General features: G+C 51.0%; 1 protein-coding gene across 1 annotated transcript; it reads left to right on the top strand.

Moving 5' to 3' along the window:
- Positions 1-1,261: 1,261 nt before the first annotated feature.
- LOC147983133 (uncharacterized) lies at positions 1,262-1,870 on the top strand. The gene has a single exon (XM_087540654.1). It carries the CDS (start codon positions 1,262-1,264, stop codon positions 1,868-1,870), a length of 609 nt encoding a protein of 202 aa, XP_087396780.1.
- Positions 1,871-9,999: the final 8,129 nt, after the last annotated feature.

Raw genomic sequence — 9,999 nt, 5'->3', positions numbered from 1 at the left:
TCTACATCAACACCATAGCCTCTCCGATGAAGTGTGAGTAGTTTACCTCAGACCTATGGGTCCATAGTTAGTAGCTAGATGGATTCTTCTCTCTTTTTGGATCTCAATACAATGTTCTCCCCCTCTCTTGTCGAGATCTATTCGATGTAATCTTCTTTTTGCGGTGTGTTTGTTGAGATCGATGAATTGTGGGTTTATGATCCAGTCTATCTATGAATAATATTTGAATCTTCTCTAGATTCTTTTGTGTATGATTGGTTATCTTTGCAAGTCTCTTTGAATTATCAGTTTGGGTTGGCCTACTAGATTGATCTTTCTTGCAATGGGAGAAGTGCTTAGCTTTGGGTTCAATCTTGCGGTGTCCTTTCCCAGTGATAGTAGGGTAAGCAAGGCACGTATTGTATTGTTGCCATCGAGGATAACAAGATGGGGTTTTCTTCATATTGCATGAGTCTATCCCTCTACATCATGTCATCTTGCTTAAGGCGTTACTCTGTTTTTAACTTAATACTCTAGATGCATGCTGGATAGCAGTCGATGAGTGGAGTAATAGTAGTAGATGCTGGCAGGAGTCGGTCTACTTGTCTCGGACGTGATGCCTATATACATGATCTCTCATAACTATGCTCAATTCTGTCAATTGCTCAACAGTAATTTGTTCACCCACCGTAGAATACTTATGCTCTCGAGAGAATCCACTAGTGAAACCTATGGCCCCCGGGTCTATCTTTGTCATATTAATCTCCTACTACCTAGTTATTACCTTTAGATCTTTATCACAAAAATACCAAAAATATTATCTTTATCATATCTATCATATCTCACTCTCGTAAGTGGCCTTATAGGGATTGACAACCCCTATTTGCGTTGGTTGCGAGGATTTATTTGTTTTGTGCAGGTACGAGGGACTCGTGCATAGCCTTCTACTGGATTGATACCTTGGTTCTCAAAAACTGAGGGAAATACTTATGCTACTTTGCTGCATCATCCCTTCCTCTTCAGGGAAAACCAACGCAGTGCTCAAGAGGTAGCACCATGTACTCTATATATGCTACGGCATACGATCAATGCAAATATTCACAATTCACATGGTATCACATACCGCATAACTTTCCTAAACCTAACGCTTCCGCTGCCATCGCCTCGCTGCCACTGCAGTTCCTCCTGCCGCCGCATCCCACCCCGATCGTCGCCCTCCCTTGCCGCCACCGTCCACCCTTCCATCTCCCTCTACCCGAGCCGCGTCTAACCCCCACCTCCCATGGCCACCATGTCCTTCGCCTCCTCCTCCTCCTCCCTCTTCGGTGCCTCGAACCCCTTTGCCGGCCCCGACCCTATTCCCGCCGAAGACAAATGCAACATCGACATCCTCGCCCGTGTGCCTGTCCGTCTCTACCAGAAGGATTCCTCCTATTACGCATGGAAGATGTACTTCAACCTCGTCTTCCGTGAGTACCATCTAGAGGAGCACATCAACGGCACAGTCGACGCCAAGGCCATGGAGTTCGACGCCGAGTGGTCAGCCGTCGAAGCAACTCTCATCCGCTGGTTTTTCTTAACCATCTCCAAGGACTTGTTTCACACGGTGGTGCAGGATGACGACGATGTGCATGTCATCTGGACAAAGCTCAATGGCCTCTTCACCGACAACCGGCTCCAGCGGCTCGTCTTCCTTCAGCAAGAATTCTTTGGGGGCCATCAAAATAATTCCTCCGTGGATGACTTTTGCATGCGCCTAAAGCGTCTTTGCAACGAACTCCACGACATCGGCGAGAAAGTCTTCCACAATCTTCTCCTCAACATCCTCGTCGCCGGCCACAACGAGGAGTTCACTCACGCGGCTGTAACCTCACGCTCATCCCCAACCTGACCTTTCCCAAGGTCGTCACCAACTTGCGTTTGGAGGAACGCATGATGAAGAAGAAGATGGAGCGGGTTGTCCACACTGCCCTCGCCGCCGGCACCTCCCGTGGCGCGCCTCCCCAACAGCAGCCAGCGGCGCCGTTCCAACCGCCGCTGCCGGTCTCGCCGACCATCCTTCCCTCATCAGGGGGTGGCGGCGCCTGCCGCTCCAACCGATCACGGTGGCTGCCACAAAAAAGTGGGCCTCATGGGCCAGCAGTGGGCGGCCAACCCTAGCGGGCCACCTCGGCTCCCTCAGCAGCAGCAGCCCATGGCACCGTGGGCCTATGGGCACAATCCTTGGACCGGCGTAGTCCACGCTAATACGTCTCCAACGTATCTATAATTTTGATTGTTCCATGCTATTATATTATCCATCTAGGATGTTTTATATGCTATTTTATATGATTTTTGGGACTAACCTATTAACCTAGAGCCCAGTGTCAGTTTCTGTTTTTTCCTTGTTTTTGAGTATTGCAAAAAAGGAAAACCAGACGGAGTCCAATTGACCTGAAAGTTCACGGAGATATTTTTTGGACTAGAAGAAGCCCACGGAGTATCGAAGATGGGACAGAAGAGTCCCGAGGCACCCACGAGGGTGGGGGGCGTGCCCTACCCCCCTGGGCGCGCCCCCTACCTCGTGGCCGCCTCGGGGACCCCCTGACTTGTTCCCGACTCCAAAACCTCTTATATATACCTAAACTTCTAGAAATAAACCTACATCGGGAGTTCCGCCGCCGCAAGCCTCTGTAGCCACAGAAAACCAATCTAGACCCGTTCCGACACCCTGCCGGAGGGGGGGAATCCCTCTCCGGTGGCCATCTTCATCACCCCGGCGCTCACCATGACAAGGAGGGAGTAGTTCACCCTCGGGGCTGAGGGTATATACCAATAGCTATGTGTTTGATCTCTCTCTCTCTCGTGTTCTTGATTTGGCATGATCTTGATGTATCGCGAGCTTTGCTATTATAGTTGGATCATATGATGTTTCTCCCCCTCTACTCTCTTGTAATGAATTGAGTTTTCCCTTTGAAGTTATCTTATCGGATTGAGTCTTTAAGGATTTGAGAACACTTGATGTATGTCTTGCATGTGCTTATCTGTGGTGACAATGGGATATTCACGTGATCCACTTGATGTATGTTTTGGTGATCAAGTTTCAAGTTCCTGGACCTTGTGAACTTATGGATAGGGCTTGGCACATGTTTTTGTCTTGACTCTCCTGTAGAAACTTTGGGGCACTCTTTGAAGTTCTTTGTGTTGGTTGAATATATGAATCTGAGATTGTGTGATGCATATCGTATAATCATACCCACGGATACTTGAGGTGACATAGGAGTATCTAGGTGACATTAGGGTTTTGGTTGATTTGTATCTTAAGGTGTTATTCTAGTACGAACTATAGGATAGATTGAACGGAAAGAATAGCTTCGTGTTATTTTACTACGGACTCTTGAATAGATCGATCAGAAAGGATAACTTTGAGGTGGTTTCGTACCCTACAATAATGTCTTCGTTTGTTCTGCGCTATTAGTGACTTTGGAGTGACTCTTTGTTGCATGTTGAGGGATAGTTATATGATCCAATTATGTTATTATTGTTGAGAGAACTTGCACTAGTGAAAGTATGAACCCTAGGCCTTGTTTCCTAGCATTGCAATACCGTTTACGCTCACTTTTAACACTTGTTACCTTGCTGTTTTTATATTCCAGATTAAAAAAACCTATATCTACAATCCATATTGCACTTGTATCACCATCTATTCGCCGAACTAGTGCACCTATACAATTTACCATTGTATTGGGTGTGTTGGGGACACAAGAGACTCTTTGTTATTTGGTTGCAGGGTTGTTTGAAAAAGACCATCTTCATCCTATGCCTCCCACGGATTGATAAACCTTAGGTCATCCACTTGAGGGAAATTTGCTACGGTCCTACAAACCTCTGCACTTGGAGGCCCAACAACGTCTAATAAGAAGAAGGTTGTGTAGTAGACATCACATGCCTACTCTATGTCGGTCCCGTAGCCACCTGTGGTGCCCGCGGCATTCCTGCATTATGGGGGCATACCCATCCTACCCGGGGCTGCTGGCCCCTGCTGTCGGTGTCAAAACCGGCGGATCTCGGGTAGCGGGTCCCGAACTGTGCATCAGGCGGATGGTAACAGGAGACAAGGGACACAATGTTTTACCCAGGTTCGGGCCCTCTTGATGGAGGTAAAACCCTACGTCCTGCTCGATTAATATGGATGATATGGGTAGTACAAGAGTAGATCTACCACGAGATCAAGGAGGCTAAACCCTAGAAGCTAGCCTATGGTATGATTGTTGTATGATGAAGTTGTCCTACGGACTAAAACCCTCCGGTTTATATAGACACCGGAGAGGGTGAGGGTTACACAAAGTCGGTTACAATGGTAGGAGATCTTGAATATCCGCATCGCCAAGCTTGCCTTCCACGCCAAGGAAAGTCCCATCCGGACACGGGACGAAGTCTTCAATCTTGTATCTTCATAGTCCTGGAGTCCGGCTGAAGGTATAGTCCGGCTACCCGAACACCCCCTAATCTAGGACTCCCTCAGTAGCCCCTGAACCAGGCTTCAATGACGACGAGTCCGGCGCGTAGATTGTCTTCGGCATTGCAAGGCGGGTTCCTCCTCCAAATTCTTCATAAAAGTTTGTAAACACCAAGAGTAGTGTCCGGCTCTGCAAAATAAGTTTCCACGTATTGCCATAGAGAGAATAATATTAACACAAATCTAATCTGCTGACGTATTCCGCAGCGTGACATCACACTACGGCCAAGCCTTTATTCGAATCGTTTTCACTTTTCCACCTCAGCGTGTTCTGCGAGGCGGTTTCCTTGGCACGTCTTGTCAAAGCAGAGATCGTGTCCTCCATTTTCGGGATTCTCATCAATACGGACGTGAGTAACCCAACCGCGCCATTTATCACGGTGCTTGAGAGGCAAGCGAGTTTTACTAGGCTGGTCGGGACGCATAGTCGCGTCCGCCCATATAAGGGGATAAGGATCCACCTTTTTACCTACGCCTTCTTCCTCCTTTGCCTATCCATCTTCTGCGCACCCGAGCTCCAGCGCCCAAGCCCGCACTTCCTACCTCAACCTTCTCCAACAATGTCCGGAGCGGGAGGCAAGTGGATGGTCTCCTCCGTCACGGAGGGCCATGTCGAAAGGCTAAGGAAGGCCGGATACTTGTCCAAAGACATCGCGCACCAGCTTCCTGAGGAGGGGCAGCTTCTCCCCACCCCAAGGCCCCATGAGAGGGTAGTATTTCTTCCCCACTTCCTCCATGGACTGGGTTTTCCTCTCCACCCATTCGTCCGCGGGCTCATGTTCTACTATGGCCTAGATTTCCACGATCTAGCCCCGAACTTCATCCTCAATATCTCGGCATTTATCGTCGTGTGCGAGGCTTTTCTCTGCATCCGTCCCCATTTCGGCCTCTAGCTCAAGACCTTCAACGTCAAGCCAAAGGTGGTGCGCAGCAACCAGGCGGAGTGCGGAGGTGCCATAGCGGGCAAAATAGCCAACGTCCTATGGCTCGAGGGCTCCTTTGTGGAGACCTTGAAGGGGTGGCAGTCAGGGTGGTTTTACATCACCGAGCCACGCAATCCGAAGTGGATCGCAGCCCCTGAATTCCGATCCGGACCCCCTATGCGGCTCATGTCCTGGAAGGAGTCGGGCTTGTCGTGTGGCGACAAAGAAGAGGTGACCGGACTGCAAAAATGCATCCAGTCCCTGGTGAACAAGCAACTCAAGCTTGTCAACGTAGTCCAGGTCATGCTCGTCCGCCGGATCCTTCCGTGTCAAGAACAGGACTTCAATTTGTGGGAGTTCAACCCGGCACAGCACCGAACTCTGAGCAGGCTCTTCGACACGACGTACGAAGATGTCTGGAGGGGGCTAACCAAAGGCGCCGAGGCTCCCACATCTGCCTCCGAAGACCGTGGATTCAGCTCACAGCGTCCTGCTGGCGAGGTAAAATATTTTCATCTTTTACAGGATGTTAAGTTTTCTTCATAGTTTGACTCTATGCGGGATCTAAACTCCCTCACCCTTGACAGGATTGGCAGGCGAAGTCCGGGCTGATTAACTGTCCGGCTCCCTTGCCCGAAGACCCAGCCCCTGCTCTCTTAGTGAAGCTGCTGGTTCCGGCACCTTATGTGGTGCCGGAGAAGAAGGCCAAGAAGAAGAAGGCCACGGGGACTCGAAAGAGTTCCCGGCATATGGTGGTGTCGGACTCGTCGTCCGACGAGTCCGAGACGCACTCCTCCCGTGAAGACGAGGAGGACGAAGAAGAGACCTCTCCCCCTCCAGCGGGGGAGGAAAGAAGAGGAAGGCCGCCCCAGTAGGGGAGGCCGAAGGGTCCAAGAAGAGGAAAACCCCTCCGCCGGACTACGCCCCCGACGCCGACAAGGACGAAGAGGAGTGGCCGGACAGGGCCAAGCGTCCGGCAAAATCATAAGTGTTCGGATACCAGAGTAACTCATGATATTCCTTTTGTTGCACAGCTTTCCCTAATGTCGAATGTAATTATGCAGCCCGCCCAAGGACGGGCTCGACGAGTCGTCGAGCGGCTCCCTGGATTCATCGGACGTGAATTCAGTTCCGCCCGCTGCCTCCCCTGTGCTGCGGATGACGCCGAAGTGGCGTCGCGACAAGCTCCGGGGCAAGAGGAGGTGGTCCAGGAGGAGCCGCGAGGCGACCTCCCGGACTCCATGAGTAGAGGGGACAAGACCCCCCAGGGCTCCAAGTCCGGCTTTAAGCCGGACACCGCGCTGGAATCATCGACTGTTCCGGACCGCGGCAGGCGAACTCCTGCCAAGAGGAGCAAGCCTATTGAGCCGACATCCTCCGTCCAACCGGAGGCGCCGGACGATCTGCTGGAGGTGCTTGAGGGCGCCTCCATCGACGAGGAGCATCGTACCATCATGAGTACGGTGGTCCAGAAGGTTCGGTCCGCCAAAAGCGGACTGATTGAAGCTTGTGCTAGCCTTCTAACAGGCTTCGAGGTAAGTAAAAAATATGTAAAAATATTACCGCATAGACAGTAGCCCCTGATGCTCTGTTTGTCGTTCAGAAAGAAAAGCCGAATAGAGGATCTATTAAATATCGCAGGAGTCTAACTAAAAAGGAGTCAATATACGTATGCAGGCTTCGCTGCTGGCCACCGCCGCACTGACTGCGGAGGTGGGTGCCCTGAAGCAGGGCCTCGAGCGGACCGAGCAAGAGCTCAGCCTTGCCAAACGGCAGCTCGAGGACAAAGAAGGTAAGAGATACCTTATAGAAAAAATGCCTATAAGAAGACGCAATTGCAAAAAATGACAGGAGTACACTCCTTATTGTAGGGGCCACAACTGAGGTGGCGACCCTCAAGAAGGCGTTGTCCGAGGTCGAGAAGAAAGCGGCCACGGAGCGCACCGAGCGGGAGAAATTTGAGGCACAGGTCGGTGAGGTGCAGCAAGAGCTTCAGGCTCTCATGGAAAAACATGCGAGTTTGGAGCTCGACTCGAAGACGCGAGCGTCCGAGCTTGCTGCGGCCCTTAAAACTGTCAAATTTGTCAAGGCCGAAGCCCAGAAGGATCTCCAGGAATTGGATGCGGTGAAAAAGATAGCGGCGGGTAAGGCATTCTCTATGCAAAGCAGACATATAAAAGTAAACTACTTGTTACTTACCCAAATCCGGACCTCTCCAGGGGCATTCGCAGATCTTCCCCGCAGTGTATCCGATGTCGCCGCATTCTACCGAGCCGAGGAAGGCAGCTCGACGGAGAAGGTGTTCTGGTCTCAGTACGCTGAGGCTGGACACCCTGTGCCCTTGAGCGACCAGCTGAAGCAGCTGGTCGAGCTCCACAAGGCGGACGAGCAGGCCCTGAAGGGCTTTATAGTTCAGCTGTGGCCTGGAGAGGCCCTGCCTCGGAGCTACTTCGGACTGGTGCGGCGGCTGGTAGAGGCTTGTCCTAGGCTCGAGGTCATCAAGCGCTCCGTCTGCATCGAAGGTGCCCGTAGGGCCCTTGCCCGTGCAAAGGTGCACTGGGGTAAGCTGAACGGTGAGAAGCTTGTGAGGGACGGGCCGCCGCCGGGGAAGGAGCATCGCAAGCCCGAGAACTATTACAAGGATGTTCTGGCTGGTGCCCGCCTTATGGCGGATGAATGTACCAAGGATGTAATTTTTGAATGAACTCGCTCGTGTTATCCTGTGCACTGAAAACTTGTTCATATGCGCTAAGCAATGCTTGTTGAATTTAAAATATTACTTTCTCTGCGGCCGTTTATCAAAAAATTGAGAGATGGCCAGTCGTCGGCTTCTGCCCCCATGCCACTAGTGTTGGGGTGTTCGGGATAAACCTGAGCGCTCTTTTTCCCATGATTGGGTCTGTCGAGGGAGGCGCTCAGCACAACGAACAAGGCAATCGGACTATAATGCTTGAACACTCTCACTTAGCCATAGAACTCTATAATTTTAAATTTCGGCGAAGCCCCTAGTATTCGGAAGACCGAGTTCAGGACGCTATCCACGCCTTGGCCGGACAAAGCCGGTTCCTCGCTCGAAGCAGCATAAGTCTTTAAGGACTCGAAAAACCTCTCGAACAGTGACCGGTCTCTCGCCTCATCATGACAGTCAGTTTTAGCTTTCTCCACTGAGGTGCTCGGCCCAGCTCAACTGGGGCACAATCGCAGTGGTTCTCCTAGTGCTACCTTAGCCGATATAGCGGAACGTAAGGCACCAAAACATAGGAGCCGGGAAAACCCAACTATTGACCCAAATCATGATTCGGAGCCGATGCATATAGTGCTATAAGTTCAGGGTACCGCACTTGTGAAAGTGTACGGACTTCTCACGCCATATGGATGGGTACTGAAGCCCCTGGCGTATTTTGCCGTACCATAGTGTACGGATGCAACATGTTATTAATAAACATATATATAAAAAGAGGATAATGCAAAAAATAGACAAAAAGCCATGCATTGTTTATAGAAAGGCTGCTATGAAAGCGGAACGATACAAATAGTGTGATAAGCAAAAAGAAATTGGACTATTTAACATGTCTCGCCAGGGGCAGGCCGCGGAATTGTATTAAAAAATAGGTATACTGCTTGCAATAGAGACCACCTGGGAGTTCCATAATGCGGCATGGCTTGTCTGCTTTCCTGGATCTTGCATCGTTTGTGTGGCAGTTGAATTGCCGAACGGGTCGTCCGAAGTATGGAGTCCTGAGAGTAAGAGAAAAAAAAAGGAATCCAGCAGCCCCTGGTGCGGTTTAAGCCGTTTTTCGGGCGTGCCGTGATAGTGCCCCTTCCCCTGTGCCCAAGGTATTTCAAGAGCGTAGTTATGTACGCGAAGCGCTGGTTTTGCTATATCGCGAGGGCTAGGGTTGGGGCTGCATTGCTACGCTAGCTCAGAACGTGCCAGGCGGTCTTGTTGTAGGGTACTCCGGGCGCGCTTGACAGTGTCCGGCTTTTTGAAGGCCGAACTGGAGAACTGCCTAGAGAGGCTGCTTTGTACTTCTGCTGCGAGCGCTGCCGTGTGCTCCTCCATTCGGAGGGAGAGTTCAGTGTTCCCATTGACCGTGATTACTCCTCTAGGGCCTGGCATCTTGAGCTTGAGGTATGCATAGTGCGGTACCGTGTTGAATTTTGCGAATGAGGTTCGCCCGAGCAGTGCGTGATAGCCACTACGGAACGGGACTATGTCGAAGATTAACTCCTCGCTTCGGAAGTTATCCGGAGATCCGAAGACCACTTCCAGTGTAAATGAGCCTGTACAGTTGGCTTCTACACCTGGTATGACGCCTTTAAAGGTCGTTTTGGTGGGCTTGATCCTCAAGGGATCTATGCCCATTTTTCGCACTGTATCCTGGTAAAGCAGGTTCAGGCTGCTGCTGCCATCCATAAGGACTCTTGTGAGATGAAATCCGTCGATGATTAGGTCTAGAACCAGTGCGGCGAAGCCGCCGTGACGGATGCTAGTGGGGTGGTCCCTTCGATCAAAGGTGATCGGGCAGGAGGACCATGGGTTGAACTTTGGGGCGACTGGCTCCATCGCATATACGTCCCGTGACGCACGCTTCCGCT

Source organism: Triticum urartu, chromosome 2A (genome assembly GCF_056163025.1).
Source record: "Triticum urartu cultivar PI428250 chromosome 2A, HENAU_Tu73, whole genome shotgun sequence".
Taxonomy (NCBI): domain Eukaryota; kingdom Viridiplantae; phylum Streptophyta; class Magnoliopsida; order Poales; family Poaceae; genus Triticum; species Triticum urartu.
This window is presented reverse-complemented; position numbering and strand designations above follow the sequence as displayed.